General features: G+C 51.9%; 1 protein-coding gene across 1 annotated transcript; it reads left to right on the top strand.

Annotated features, from left to right (window-relative positions):
* Positions 1–2176: 2176 nt before the first annotated feature.
* On the top strand, positions 2177–3238 carry LOC123357922 (zinc finger protein 239-like; the record flags this gene model as incomplete). The annotated part of the gene is made up of 1 exon (XM_045000810.1): positions 2177–3238. A coding segment is annotated over one exon (1007 nt), but the record flags the coding sequence as incomplete, so codon positions are not given.
* Positions 3239–16043: the final 12805 nt, after the last annotated feature.

The raw sequence follows: 16043 nt of genomic DNA, 5'->3' as shown, positions 1-16043 counted from the left end.
CCAGCCAGACACTCAGGAAAAAGACTTTCAATATCCCAACATTGACCCTCGGAACTAATTACCAGTGGTCGCACGTTATTGACCTATTGACTAAATCACGTTATCCTATCAAACCATTCCCTCCATAAACTTATCAAGCTTAATCTTAAAGCCAGAGAGGTCCTTCGCCCCCACTGTTTCCCTCGGTAGGCTGTTCCAGAATTTCACTCCCCTGATGGTTAGAAACCTTCGTCTAATTTCAAGCCTAAACTTCCCGACTGCCAATTTATATCCATTTGTTCTCGTGTCCACATTAGTACTGAGCTGAAATAATTCCTCTCCCTCCCTGGTATTTATCCCTCTGATATATTTAAAGAGAGCAATCATATCTCCTCTCAACCTTCTTTTGATTAAGGAAAACAAACCGAGCTCCTCAAGTCTCCTTTCATACGACAGGCTTTCCATTCCTCGGATCATTCTAGTGGCCCTTCTTTGTACCCGTTCCAGCTTGAATTCATCCTTCTTAAACATGGGAGACCAAAACTGCACACAGTACTCCAAATGAGGTCTCACCAACGCCTTGTATAACGGGACTAGCACCTCCTTATCTCTACTAGAAATACCTCGCCTAATGCATCCCAAGACCGCATTAGCTTTTTTAACGGCCACATCACATTGCCGACTCATAGTCATCCTGCGATCAACCAGGACTCCGAGGTCCTTCTCCTCTTCCGTTACTTCCAGCTGGTGCGTCCCCAGCTTATAACTAAAATTCCTGTTAGTCATCCCTAAATGCATAACCTTACACTTCTCACTATTGTATTTCATCTTATTACTAATACTCCAGTTTACAAGGTCATCCAAATCTCCCTGGAGGATATCCCGATCCTTCTCCGAATTGGCAATACCTCCCAACTTCGTGTCATCCGCAAACTTTATCAGCCCACTCCTACTTTTGGTCTTGAAAGAGAACAACAAGGACCTGAGTCTCCTCCCTGTCAATAACCCCCTGCTCAGCTAATCAGGGTAGAGACTGAGGACGGGAGGCTGAGGGTTCTCACCAGAGAGCCCAAAGGATGGCCCAGGTCACCGGTGGGGATCACTGCCCGAGCACTATTTCAGCCCCACAGTTTTGGGCGGACCTCCCACAGTGGGAGCTGCAGAGCCCTCCCCTGCAACACACACACACACACACACGTGGTACTGGGAGGGGAACAGGAGAAAGGACAAAATACGCAAGAGACAAAGAGAAAGGAGGAAGGGGGGGAGGGAGGAAAAGGTGAAACAAAAAGCACAAACCCCAATGTCTCCAGTGATTCTAAGGGACAAAATCAGTGATGAGCTGCCAAAATATTAACAACCGGTTCCCTCCTCCTCACCCCGTGAGGGGTCATGCCCCTCCCCTGACTCCTGTCCCATCCAACCCCCCCATGTTCCTTGACAGCCCCCCCCCCCGGACCCGTGCCCCATCCACCACCTTCCCTGTCCCCTGACTGCCCCTTGCCACCCCATCCAACCCCTTCTCTCATTCCTGATGGCACCCAGGACCCCTACCCCATCCAACCACCCCTTCTCTCTGTCCCCCGACTGTCCCTGGAATCCCTACCCCTAACTGCCCCCCACCGCCCCATCCAACCCCTGCTCCTTTCTGACTGCCCCCCCGGGACCCTTGCCCCCATTCAATCCCCCTGTTCCCTGCCCTCTGACTGCTCCAACATTAATCCACCCCCCCCAACTCCCCTGCCCTCCCTGCTCCCTTACCTTGCTGCCTGAAAATGGGGGCCCAGGTGGGCTGGGGCTGGGACCCTGACGCCGGGGCAGGAGCCGAGCCCCGCTGCGCTGCGGCGCCCGGCCCGACTCCGGGGCAGGAGCCGAGCCCTGCCGCGCCGCGCCGCCCGGCCGGACCCCGGGGCAGGAGCCGAGCCCTGCCGCGCCGCCCGGCCCGACCCCGGGGCCGGGGCAGGAGCCGAGCCGCGCCACCCGGCCGCACCTCCCCTCCCCCTTGCCCCAGCTTACCTGCCTGCCTCCCTGCCTGCTGCTTGTTCAGGCATTCCTCTCTCTGAGATTTCCTTTCTTTCCGGCACAGGGAGTGACCTATGTCTGGATTCTCTCTCTCTCCCATCAGGTGATGGGATGGTGAGTGAGAATGAGGAGGAGAAACCCCAGCAGGAAGACGCTCAGCAAGTAGAACCACATGGAACGTTATCGGGAAGATCCAAAGGGAATGTTTATGGGAGTTGTGCACTCCCAGAAAAAGCAAAAGCCTGTGAGATTCAGCAGAGGCCAGAGGAAAACTTCAGTAGCCACTCAGACCTTATAACCCGCAACAGAATCCACTTGGAAGGGAGATGCTACACATGCCATGAGTGTGGGAAAAGCTTCAGTCGGAGCTCAGACCTTCTCGTACATCGTAGAATCCACACAGGAGAGACGCCCTACACATGCGCTGAGTGCGGGAAAAGCTTCAGTCGGCATTCAAACCTTATCACACATCGTAGAACCCACACAGGAGAGATGACCTACACATGTGCTGAGTGCGGGAAAAGCTTTAATCACAGCTCTACCCTGAGCGCACACAGCAGAATCCACACGGGTCAGAAACCTTATGGATGCTCTGAGTGCGGGAAAAGCTTTAATCGGAGCTCTGCCCTGAGCACACATAGGAGAATCCACACGGGTGAGAAACCTTATGGATGCTCTGAGTGCGGGAAAAGCTTCGGTCAGCGTTCACACCTTATCTCACATCAAAGACTCCACACGGGAGAGACGCCCTACACATGCTCTGACTGTGGAAAAAGCTTTAATCAGAGCTCTGCCCTGAGCAGACACCGGCGAATCCACATGGGTGAGAAACCTTATGGATGCTTTGAGTGTGGGAAAAGCTTCAATCGGAGCTCACACCTGATCACGCATCAGCGAATCCACACAGGAGAGAAGCCCTACACATGCGCTGAGTGCGGGAAAAGCTTTAATCACAGCTCTGCCCTGAGCACACATCGGAGAATCCATACGGGTGAGAAACCTTATGGATGCTTTGAGTGTGGGAAAAGCTTTAGTCAGTGTTCAAACCTTATCACACATCGGAGACTCCACACAGGAGAGATGCCCTACACATGCGCTGAGTGCGGGAAAAGCTTCAAAAAGAGCTCACATCTTATTAGACATCGCAAAATCCACATTGGAGAACTGTTACAAATGCCTTGATTAGGGCTGGGAAAAGATTAAAAAAAATCACATTTGCTAATTCTCACATAGTGATCTGTGCACCATCTTCACTGTGGTCTCTCAGGTCCACCAGATGAATTGCCTGCTTCTGCCTTTTGCAGCTCACCCTTCTTTGGGGTCAGTCCCATGATCTTTTCTATCAACTGCTTTCCTTTTGAGTCACAGGAGTGTGTGTCCCTCCTGCCAGGAATGTTCATCAGCTCCAGGTGGGGTACCCTGAGGCAAAAACTACCTGTGCCTGACATCCACTAGGGCTGTACATGGCGTCGGCTGCTCAAGTTAGTGATCTTGGTGTAAAAAGACAATTATAGTTGTAGAGCAGTTGCAGCCCAGGTGCAGGGGTTGGCATTAGCTTTCCCCGTGACCTGACCTAAACAAACCCTGAGCATCACGGCTATACTGTTCCCCCATTTCAAAGCAATTCTTAGTCATCAAGTTCCCCCCTTTGGGAACAAATTGTTTCAGTCCCAGTTGCTCTGCTGTTGCTTCAGGTTGTGCTGCAGAGCAGATATTTTTGCTACCATTTTCCTCACTTCAAATATATTGAACTATAACAAAGAGCAGGAACAGGACAGGGCTAGGGGAAAATGTCATGTCACCCTCTGTAACAGCAGAAGAAGATGGGGTAAATCAGAGGGATTCCCTTATTCCCCATCACTTTCCCAGTCCCCCTGTTGTTCAGTTGGTTAGGTCAATATTTTTTCTAAAGGGCTGGGAAGAGGATTCCCTCCTAAATGACTTGGAACTAAGCAAAATACCCAGGCATTGGGCTCCCAAAGCAGTTGTGGCCCAGGCCCTGCAGGAGGTCACTCCTGAAGAGATCTCCTTCCTAATCAGGTGCATGTTGCCTATTATTTGGGAAATGCAATCCCTGTCTAGGTAGGGATGGGAAAATGGAAGTGACATTTTCGTTCAGCTCCCCCCGGGAGATGCTGCAAATGTGTAGAAAATGAAATCCTGTGTTGAATGTGCTATAGCTGCAGAAATATAACTATTTTTAATAGAGACCTGACATTTGGTGTCTTACAGGGATTCTAAGCCGCACCTGAATTTAGTCCCTAATTTAAATTTGTGGCACCAGATTAAAGAAATAAAAGATCATAGTTGGGGGAGTTGTACCTCACTATCGCCACTGATCTGTTGTGCAGTTGGTGAAGAATTCTACGCCAGAGAAGTGTCAAATTACTCCAAGTAACGTCAAAGGTGTGACAAGAACTCAAGTAGAAATTGCAGATAGTGCTGGTTGATTTTCACCCCCGAGATGGAAGCTGCGGTGACCTGTGGCTCAGGTAAACTGTCTTTAGAATCTGCTCCCTAGTTAAGTGGCATTGGTCACACTCCTGAAGGATACCATGATTAAATTGGGCACAACTGTCTTTACCAAAGTTTCATGAAGCACAGAGAGAAACAGCTGATTCCTTCAGAGCCATTCCATGCCTATGGGTCCCAATCTGGCTGCCTTGTTGGACAAGAAGCACTTCCATGCTGGGCAAATGATGGTAGCCAATGAGAGAATGTATCAGATTCCAAGTTCAGACTGCAGGATACATGAATGCGGAGTCCAGAGTCTGTGGTTTGGTGTCTTAGTTTTGCTCTAGCATCTGATGCATTTGTATCGCTTCTCCTCCTGCTGCTACTTTGAAGGATTAGAAAGTGTGAAAATAGAGCACAGGTGGTTTTTCTCATGATGCAGCCTTCCCACGTCGTGTGAGACCCCTTCCCCCCCACACTTCTGGGAGAAGCCCCAGGGAGAAATGAACTCACAGAAATGGAAGGCTCCTAGGTTATTGCAGAATGTGTCTTCACACAAAGCTGACTGGGTGGAAATGGGAATTAAGAGAAAACTGCCCTCTGGGTTTATATGTTGTAATTGTTGAATAAATTGGTACCAGCGACAATGAAATTAAACATGAAGTTAATTAGTATTAGGAAGAGGCTGATTACGTGCTAACTTTCAGTGTTACAATATAATTCAGGTTTTCTTGTTCTCTCCCTGCCCCCTCCTACTATACAGGAAATGGTGGCTAATCCTGAAATTAAACTCTCACTCCAAAGGAATTAAAGTGGGGGAATAGGTGAGAGAAATAGCATGTGTGAGAATAGAGACCCAGGATAGACTGTAATTATTTCTATTTCAAATGGAATTTTTGATAAATTTTAAATCTTCTGTTAAGAGGAAAATTACTTGAGACAGTATGTGTAACCTTTTACCCAGTTAGAGGGTAACAGCCACAGACTTCTCCAGGTCTCTTGTTTGCAAAGCAAAGATGTCACATCAGGCAGGAGATGTCAAAATCTACAATGGTGATGGATGCGTGATGGGAGCTTTTCTGCATTGGTTTTTCGGTTTGGTTTTTTTAATGTACTAGGCGATCCTCCGTTTGGAGCAATGTTGAGCTGCTGGACCTCCTCAGCATTTGGGGAGAGGAGGCTGTTGCTGTCTAAGGATTAATATGCTTATTTGCATAGTTAGAACGTAAACAGCTTTAACAGGTTTTGCATTAGCTTCCTCGTCAGAAGTGTGACATTAGTTTCCTCTGCCAGAGGCACCACCAAAGGTGTGATCCGATATCTTTCAACACCAGGTCATCAAAACAGGGTGTGAGTATTAACCAAAGCTTTGCAGCACAATATCGTGTATTACCATATATATAGATATCTTGAATAACTGTGATACAATTATAATTTTGTAATTCTAACTGATTTACCATTTACTTATTATTTAATTGATTTTAATAAAAAGTCTTTATAACTATACCTGTCTGAGTGTGAGCTTCCTGTCATACCCCCAAAGGTCCTTTTATAAACTCTGTAAAGCCTAATTCAAAACAAACGTTATCTTCTAATCAAACACATTGGCAAGCCTAAACCCATATTAATTAATATCCATAATAATGATTATTAATATCAATTAAATTAATTAAATAAAATTGAATTAAGTCAATAAATTAAATCAACACCACTAACACACCTCAAATCAGGCTACACTGTCCAGTCCCAGCTGTGCTCCAGCCTTAGAAATTATGATACATATGCACAGATTTCACGATGCATGACAGAAAGGGGCCATGACCGGGACACGCTGCAAGGCAGGGTCAAAGTGAAGGAGCTGTGGAACGCCTACTCCATGGCACGGGAGAACATAAGAACGGCCGTACCGGGTCAGACCAAAGGTCCATCTAGCCCAGTATCTGTCTACCGACAGTGACCAATGAATTTATCCAGTTCCCTTTTAAACATTGTTATAGTCCTGGCCTTCACAACCTCCTCAGGTAAGGAGTTCCACAAGTTGACTGTGCACTGCGTGAAGAAGAACTTCCTTTTATTTGTTTTAAACCTGCTGCCTATTAATTTCATTTGGTGACCCCTAGTTCTTGTATTATGGGAATAAGTAAATAACTTTTCCTTACCCACTTTCTCAACATCACTCATGATTTTATAGACCTCTATCATATCACCCCTTAGTCTCCTCTTTTCCATGCTGAAGAGTCCTAGCCTCTTTAATCTTTCCTCGTATGGGACCCTCTCCAAACCCCTAATCATTTTAGTTGCCCTTTTCTGAACCTTTTCTAGTACTAGAATATCTTTTTTGAGGTGAGGAGACCACATCTGTACACAATATTTGAGATGCGGGTATACCATGGATTTATATAAGGGCAATAATATATTCTCAGTCTTATTCTCTATCCCCTTTTTAATGATTCCTAACATCCTGTTTGCTTTTTTGACCTCCTCTGCACACTGCGTGGACGTCTTCAGAGAACTGTCCACGATGACTCCAAGATCTTTTTCCTGACTCATTGTAGCTAAATTAGCCCCCATCATATTGTATGTATAGTTGGGGTTATTTTTTCCAATGTGCATTACTTTACATTTATCCACATTAAATTAAATTTGCCATTTTGTTGCCCAGTCACTTAGTTTTGTGAGATCTTTTTGAAGTTCTTCACAATCTGCTTTGGTTTTAACTATCTTGAGCAGTTTAGTATCATCTGCAAACTTTGCCACCTCACTGTTTACCCCTTTCTCCAGATCATTTATGAATAAATTGAATAGGATTGGTCCTAGGACTGACCCTTGGGGAACACCACTAGTTATCCCTCTCCATTCTGAGAATTTACCATTAATTCCTACCCTTTGTTCTCTCTTTTAACCAGTTCTCAGTCCATGAAAGGACCTTCCCTTTTATCCCATGACAGCTTAATTTACGTAAGAGCCTTTGGTGAGGGACCTTGTCAAAGGCTTTCTGGAAATCCAAGTACACTATATCCACCGGATCCCCCTTGTCCACATGTTTGTTGATCCCTTCAAAGAACTCTAATAGATTAGTAAGACATGTTTTCCCTTTACAGAAACCATGTTGACTATTGCTCAACAGTTTGTTTTTCTATGTGTCTTACAATTTTATTCTTAACTATTTTTTCGACTAATTTGCCCGGTACCGATGTTAGACTTACCGGTCTGTAATGGCCGGTATCACCTCTAGAGCCCTTTTTAAATATTGGCGTTACATTAGCTAACTTCCAGTCATTGGGTACCAAAGCCGATTTAAAGGACAGGTTACAAACTTTGGTAAAAGTTCCGCAACTTCACATTTGAGTTCTTTCAGAACTCTTGGGTGAATGCCATCTGGTCCCGGTGACTTGTTAATGTTGAGTTTATCAATTAATTCCAAAACCACCTCTAGTGACACTGCAATCTGTGACAGTTCCTCAGATTTGTCACCTACAAAAGCTAGCTCAGGTTTGGGAATCTCCCTAACATCCTCAGCCGTGAAGACTGAAGCAAAGAATCCATTTAGTTTCTCCGCAATGACTTTATCGTCTTTAAGCGCTCCTTTTGTATTTCGATCGTCAAGGGGCCCCACTGGTTGTTTAGCAGGCTTCCTGCTTCTGATGTACTTAAAAAACATTTTATTACCACCTTTGGAGTTTTTGGCTAGCCATTCTTCAAACTCCTCTTTGGCTTTTCTTATTACACTCTTGCACTTAAGTTGGCAGTGTTTGTTCTTTCTATTTGCCTTACTAGGATTTGACTTCCACTTTTTAAAGGAAGTCTTTTTATCTCTCACTGCTTCTTTTACATGGTTGTTAAGCCACAGTGGCTCTTTTTTAGTTCTTTTACTGTGTTTCTTAATTTGGGGTATACATTGAAGTTGGGCCTCTATTATGGTGTCTTTAAAAAGGGCCCATGCAACTTGCAGGGATTTCACTTTAGTCACTGTATCTTTTAACTTTTGTTTAACTAACCCCCTCATTTTTGTATAGTTCCCCCTTTTGAAATTAAATGCCACAGTGTTGGGCTGTTGAGGTGTTCTTCCCACCACAGGGATGTTGAATGCTATTGTATTATGGTCACTATTTCCAAGCAGTCCTGCTATAGTTACCTCTTGGACCAGCTCCTGCGCTCCACTCAGGATTAAATCGAGAGTTGCCTCTCCCCTTGTGGGTTCCCATACCAGCTGCTCCATGAAGCAGTCCCCTGCTGCCGGCTCACCAGCCCCTCCCACTCGCCTCCTCAGACCCCCCCCATTCCCGCAGCTCACCTGTCCCCCCGCCACTGCCTGCCCACTTGCCTCCTCAGCACCCCCCTTCAGTGCCCCCGGCTCACCTGCCCCCCTGCCACTCACCTCCTCAGCCCCCCACCCTCACCTGCTATTGTGTCATACAGGAGGCCTGTGATGTGCAGGTGGTCAGATTAGATGCTCTAATGGTCTCTTCTGGCTGTAAGGTCGACTAATTTCTGAAAAAATGAGTGTAGCATTGGGAGCAGCGTCTGATGTTTCCCTGTCTAGCCGGCTTGCTGCCTAGAACGAACGCTCCTTGAGTGGGGTGGTCCACAGGGAGTAGGTCAAACCTCCAAAGTCCCTGGCCAGGGGCAGGACATTGGCACAGCAAGGGAGGGGCAGTGACATCACAAAGGCCTTTGGCAGGACCTCAGACTATTGGTCCAAGGTGGTGGGGAGGTGATGACCTCACAGAGAGATGCTGACATCAGCCAGGCAGGACCGGGGCGAGGGGCCAGGGAAACCTCAGAGACCCCTGTGGCTTTGCTGCAGCAAGTCTCCTTCTCCAGGTCTCTCTTTGAGGACTGAGAGAGTATTCGGGTTCACGGACGTGAGCGCCAGGAGGAACCTCTTTCGAGTTTTCTCCTTCCCTTTTAGTGATTTTACTAGAAAACAGCCGTCCCTGTTTAGAAGGTAAGAGCCTCCTGGAGGTTTGAAACCTGTTCAGTCTGATCCATCTGGTGACAGTTGAATTCTAGGCATGGAAAACACGAGTTTAAGGAGGCAGAATATTATTCCGCACCTGAGATTTTGTCCCTTAGACTCATTGGGGACATTAGGGTTTGTCCTTTTTGTTTCACTTTTTCCTCCCTCCCTCCCTCCCTCCTTTCTCTTCGTCTCTTGCTTATTTTGTCCTTTCTCCTGTTCCCCTCCCAACAGCAGGAGGGGTGTGTGTGTGTGGGAGAGAGAGAGAGATATGTGGAGGAGGGCTCTGCAGCTCCCACTGTGGGAGGACCACCTAAAAATGTGGGGCTGAAATAGTGCTCAGGCAATCAGGGCCGGATTAACCTTTTGTGGGTCCCAGCACCAAACATATTTGTAGGCCCCTATGTAGTCACTGTGGGCTCCGAGTGTGGGCCTGGTGGGGCAGTGCCATTGGTGCCATAGCATACCCGGTACTGAACCTCAGAGACATTTTTCATTTTGATCACACACCCCTACATGACTATATGCAGGGGTGAGCTGGAGCCGGTTCGCACGGGTTCGCGCGACCCCGTTGTTAAATTTAGAAGCGGTTTTAGAACCGCTTGTTAACTAGCTTCCCTGCGAGGGAAGCTTTGATGGGCTCTGCCTGGGAAGCCTGTAATTCCTCCTCCCGGCCACCGGGGGGCGCTGCGCTGCGCTGCGCTGCGGGAGCCATGTGAGCTGTCTCCTGGCCCTGCTGCTGTTGCTGCTCTTTGGAGCTCTGGCCCTGGGGCTCCTGCTGCTGCCTGGTGAGTCCCCGGCTGCCTCCTGCTGCTCCCAGCCCCCCCCCCCGTGTGAGTATCTGCGCCCCTCCCCCGCCTTCCCTGCCCCCAGCTGCCCCAGCCCCCAGCCACCCCCAGCCAGCCCCTGCCAGCCCCTGCCCCCAGCCAGCCCCTGCCAGCCCCTGCCAGCCCCTGCCCCCAGCCAGCCCCTGCCAGCCCCTGCCCCCAGCCAGCCCCTGCCAGCCCCTGCCCCCAGCCAGCCCCTGCCCCCAGCCACCCCCTGCCCCACCCCCCTGCCTGCAGCCGCCCCCTGCCCCACCCCCTGCCCCCAGCCACCCCCAGCCAGCCCCTGCCAGCCCCTGCCCACAGCCACCCCCTGCCCCCAGCCAGCCCCTGCCCCCAGCCACCCACAGCCACCCCCCTGCCTGCAGCCAGCCCCTGCCGACAGCCGCCCCCTGCCCCACCCCCTGCCCACAGCCACCCGCAGCCACCCCCCTGCCTGCAGCCAGCCCCTGCCGACAGCCGCCCCCTGCCCCACCCCCTGCCCACAGCCACCCGCAGCCACCCCCCTGCCCACAGCCGCCCTCTGCCCACAGCCACCCCCAGCCAGCCCCTGCCAGCCCCTACCCACAGCCGCCCTCTGCCCCCAGCCAGCCCCTGCCCACAGCCACCCTCTGCCCGCAGCCAGCCTCTGCCTGCAGCCCCTGCCACAGCCACCCCCTGTCCCCAGCCAGCCCCTGCCCCACCCCCCACCCGCAGCCAGCCCCTGCCTCCAGCCAGCCCCTGCCCCCAGCCACCCACAGCCACCCCCCTGCCTGCAGCCAGCCCCTGCCCACAGCCGCCCCCTGCCCCACCCCCTGCCCCCAGCCACCCGCAGCCAGCCCCTGCCCACAGCCAGCCCCTGCCCACAGCCACCCCCAGCCAGCCCCTGCCACCCCCTGCCCCCAGCCACCCCCTGCCCCACCCCCTGCCCCCAGCCAGCCCCTGCCCCCAGCCACCCCCAGCCACCCCCCTGCCTGCAGCCAGCCCCTGCCCACAGCCGCCCCCTGCCCCACCCCCTGCCCACAGCCACCCGCAGCCACCCCCCTGCCTGCAGCCAGCCCCTGCCCACAGCCACCCTCTGCCCGCAGCCACCCGCAGCCACCCCCCTGCCTGCAGCCAGCCCCTGCCCACAGCCGCCCCTGCCCCGCCCCCTGCCCACAGCCACCCGCAGCCGCCCTCTGCCCACAGCCGCCCTCTGCCCGCAGCCAGCCCCTGCCCCCAGCCAGCCCCTGCCCACAGCCACCCGCAGCCACCCCCCTGCCTGCAGCCAGCCCCTGCCCACAGCCACCCGCAGCCGCCCTCTGCCCACAGCCGCCCTCTGCCCGCAGCCAGCCCCTGCCCACAGCCAGCCCCTGCCCACAGCCACCCGCAGCCAGCCCCTGCCCACAGCCGCCCTCTGCCCGCAGCCAGCCCCTGCCCGCAGCCAGCCCCTGCCCACAGCCACCCGCAGCCACCCCCTGCCCACAGCCGCCCTCTGCCCCACCCCCTGCCCACAGCCACCCGCAGCCAGTCTCTGCCCACAGCCGCCCTCTGCCCACAGCCAGCCCTTGCCACAGCCACCCTCTGCCCGCAGCCAGCCTCTGCCTGCAGCCCCTGCCACAGCCACCCCCTGCCTGCAGCCAGCCTCTGCCCACAGCCGCCCGCAGCCACCCCCTGCCCACAGCCACCCGCAGCCCGCCCGTCTGCATCACCTGCCCACAGCCAGCCCGTGTCACTCCCTGCCTCCAGCTAGCCCTGCCCCACGCCCCTATCTGCAGCCAGCCCCACATCCACTGGTGCCCTGCAGTTCCCAGGGCAGTAACCCTGCACACCTGCTTTAATGAGGGGGGGGGGCAGGGAGCAGCTGGGACCCACACATGTGCACACCCTAGAGTGACCAGACAGCAAGTGTGAAAAATCGGGACGGGGGTGAGGGGTAATAGGAGCCTATATAAGAAAAAGACCCAAAAATTGAGACTGTCCCTGATCACCACCCACACATGTGAAACGGAGCTCATTTCTAGTTCAGCCCCATCTTTTTAAAAAAGAATTTAGGTAGGGTTAAAATACATCTGTATTTTCCTGGACATGTCAGGCTTTTCGGTTCTTAATCACCTCCTGGGAAAATATGGATGTATGGTAACCCTATTGGTACAAAAAATACATGCTGTCGCACATCCCTTAAATCAGAACTTTTTATAGGGAACCCGTTGTTAAATCAGAACTTTTTATAGGGAACCCGTTGTTAAGATTTTGGCAGCTCATCACTGACTATATGCATTGCCATACACAGCTCCCTCAGCCCCCGGTTTTCTCATTGAGCTGTGCACCCATGTGGGTTTACCAGTGTCCACAGTGAGCAGAACTTTCATAGTGATCAAGGAAACTCCCCACAGATTTATCTCCTTCCTCATTCAGACCTTCTCTAGCCATGTCTCCAGTACCCCCCATGTCACCAGTCACGGCATGTGGTCCTAGTCTCAGCTCAGTTCTAAAGCCAGCAGATACCTGATCAGTTCTGACAGATCCCTCCCTCAGCCCCCATCCTGCAATGTGAGCCAGCCACCTGCAAACACCATCTCCCCAAAGTCAGGACTTAGCCCTTGGGAATCTGAAGCCACCAGCCTCTCTCCCTCTGCTCCCATCTACATGCTAGTCTGCTACCTGGTCACCACCACCTCTCCCCATGCTTGTTTCCTTTCCACTTTGGACATGCTCCCACCCAGCTGGAAGCTCCCTCTGCCAGCCTGACCTGCTCCCTCTTTCCCTGCTCCCCCTGACATTCCTGTCCTACTGGTGACCTCTGTTCCTTGAGGTGAACTCCAGTGTCTTTAGCTGTTCTAGCTTAATGGCCCCCAGTAGTCACAGAGCCATCTGCAGCTTCTCTGGCTACAGCCATGGGGCCAGTTCCCAGAGGCCAGCCTTAGCCAGCTGCAGCTACTAGCCGCAGGAGGGGTGGCAATGCCAAGGCTGAGCCTGCTTGAACCTTACAATGGCAGCACTAGGGACTCTAAATCCTCAGCCCTGGCCCTAGGCAGCTGCAGACTCTGGAGTTAGGCACTTCCCTCCTCTAGGCCATGGCTTTAAATACCCGAGATTCCCATCACCTGCAGCAGAGGCCACCAATTCCCACGCCCCCCTCAGCCAGCACCTAGTTGTGCAGAAAGCGCAGCCTGAGTGATTTTGGAGGCTGGGGTGCCAGGAGGTTTCCCGTCCCTGAGCAGCAGCTCTGCAACAAGCTCACGTGCTTCCCAGTTAGGACATTAGCCGTTACTGACAAGGCTTGTCTGTGTTCTTTTTTTTATCTCATTGCTAGGTGTGAGAAGTATAAACTGTTCAATAGGTTCCATTAGTTGGTTAATAAGATGTTTATAAAGTAAATCACTGGCTTTAAAATAAGATCCAATCTGGAGCATATGAACTATTGACCCCTGGACTCCATCTCTGAGAGGGGACTTGTTTACCATCAGGACACAGGCTCAAACCAGTCCAAACCGGTTTTTCCCGCCAAAACCAGCCCTCAGCTTCCATCTCCTCAGACCTTTTCCCGCCAGCAGCACATTCCTACCCCGGCCGGGGGGGGGCTTTCTCCAGCTGGGACCGGCCCGCTGGGCAGCCCCGGGCTCTCCCCACACCAGACCCCTGGGCCGGAGCCCCCCGGTGAGTGAGAGACCCCGGGGGGGGGGCACTGGGGCTGGGCAGGAAAGTGACTCTGCCCCGGGGAACCTGGGAGAAGCCTCAGAGCTGCCTCAGCCCCAGTGGAGCTGCAGCAGGATCTGACCCGGCACTGCTGGGATTTGGGGGGCAGAGACTGGGGCCTGGCGGGGGGATCCCTGTGGTGTGGGGGAAGATCGGGGGTGTCAGGCAGGGAGGGGAGAAGCTGGAGTTGTAGGGAGGGGAAGGTTGGTGGGACGAGGGGGGGGGGTGTTGAACTGTCTCTGGGCAGCCAGGAAATTCCCGGGGGGGGGGGAAGTGGCGGGCGGGCGAAGGGGGGAGGGGGGTTAATTGGATCCTTCCCCTGTTTGTGCCACTTGCCTCTCACCCCTGATACAAATTCTCTCTAGTTCTGCCCCTTTTCTCGCTCAGTGTCTCACACGGGCTATAAAATCTGGGGCGATTCCCCCCCATCCCCTCCAATGATCAGCTCTCCCGTCTCCCCCGATTTCCCCCATTCTCCCCATGAGTCTCAAATGCCAGTTTAAAATCTTCTCTAGTGAGGGGCATTTTCCCACCCATTTTATCTGCAGCGATTTGTCCTTGTTTAGGTGGGAAATTGTTGCCCTGAGTCATTCCCCAGCACATGGCTGCCCCTGGAGTGGGGGTGGGATGGCTCAGTGGTTGGAGCACTGGCCTGCTAAACCCAGGGCTGGGAGCTGACTCCTTGAGGGGGCCATTTGGGGATTTAGTTGGGGATTGGCCCTGCTTTGAGCAGGGCGTTGGACTAGACACCTCCTGAGGTCCCTTCCAGCCCTGATATTCTATGAGATGCCGGGTCTCTGCCAGGGCAGGGAAGGGAGGCGCACGTGTCCCCCATGGGGACTGCCCAGACCCCCATTTCCCAATCCTAGTTGCTGCCCCCTAACTACCAACACAGTTACCCCCAACCATCAGTTGCCAGTCACCTGCCCGTCCCCCACTGCTGCCCCCTTCCCTCATCCAGGGACCTTCCAGCTCCCCCTCCCCCTCCCTTGCCCTTTTAATCAGTTCCTCAAAGGGCTCCCTGCTGCCCATGGGAATGGTGGGGGTGGGGGAACCATCACTTTGTGTTTATGTATTGGACAGTCGTATAAAATCCAGTCCAACAGTCCTGCTTTTCCACTAATTCGTTAACAACAATATAAAATCCCCTCAGATCTTGGTGTTTTTCTCTCATGTTATCAAATACGCAGTTTGACACATTTTCTTTGCAAATCTCAAAGATTCATATAAAATACCATAAACGTTTGCCCCACTGCTCTCTAGTTGTCTATTTCTAATTGAATATGCCCTGAGATTTCCCCCCGTCTCTCTAAGTATAAAATACCAAGCAAATCTCAGATTTACACCTTTTCTCAGATTCTTGAACCTGGATATAAAATGTTTGCAAATGTTGCCCATTTCCTCTTTATTCATTTATCAAATATTGATGTGAAACACTCAGATTTTGCCTCCTATCGACAACTGATATAAAATCCCTCTGATTTTCCACTTTCCTCTCTATAATTTGCAAAATGGATCCAAAATCTCTCAGATTGGGAACTCTTTCATTTCTGAACGTTGCTCTCAAAGCTCAGGTTTTGCCTCTTTCTATGTCATTATCAAATGTCAGTTAAAAATCCTCTCAGGTTTGCGGCTGTTCCCCGTGTTTTTAAATCCCAGCAACTTCTTCCTTCAAGGGAACGTGTTGCCCTGAGTCCTTCTCCATCCTGGATGTTGTAGGGGGTTAAATTGCCCAGAGATCATCTTTCCCGACTCCTTTGCGAATCATTTGTTCCCTCCTTTACCTCTGTTAAAATGTTTGCCGAAGAAAGAGATCAGCCAGATATTTAATACACATCAAAGCCAGAGGCCTCCCCCTGTTTGGGGATCAGTGGTTCCCAGCTGGTAATGGGAGAGTTGGCTGGACCCTTTTCTTTTCTCCAGCTGGCATGGGATGAGGAGGTCACTCTGAGTGCAGTGTGTGTCCAGAAGTATCCCAAACCCCATGAAAAATAGCCTCTGTGAGGGGTTGCTTCCCACAGTGCTAAGATGTAGCCACCTCTGGGGTGGATCCAGGGTGGCCATTATTTGCTAGTGACAGGCATGGACATTTCTTACCTATTTTGTCCCTCCAGGCCTTCCATACTCCTGTTCAAGAGACATCCCCC

Source organism: Mauremys mutica, unplaced genomic scaffold, assembly GCF_020497125.1.
Source record: "Mauremys mutica isolate MM-2020 ecotype Southern unplaced genomic scaffold, ASM2049712v1 001194F_np12_obj, whole genome shotgun sequence".
NCBI classification, from domain to species: Eukaryota; Metazoa; Chordata; order Testudines; family Geoemydidae; genus Mauremys; species Mauremys mutica.
Note: the sequence above shows the minus strand (reverse complement) of the source record. Positions and strands in the feature narration are given on the sequence as shown.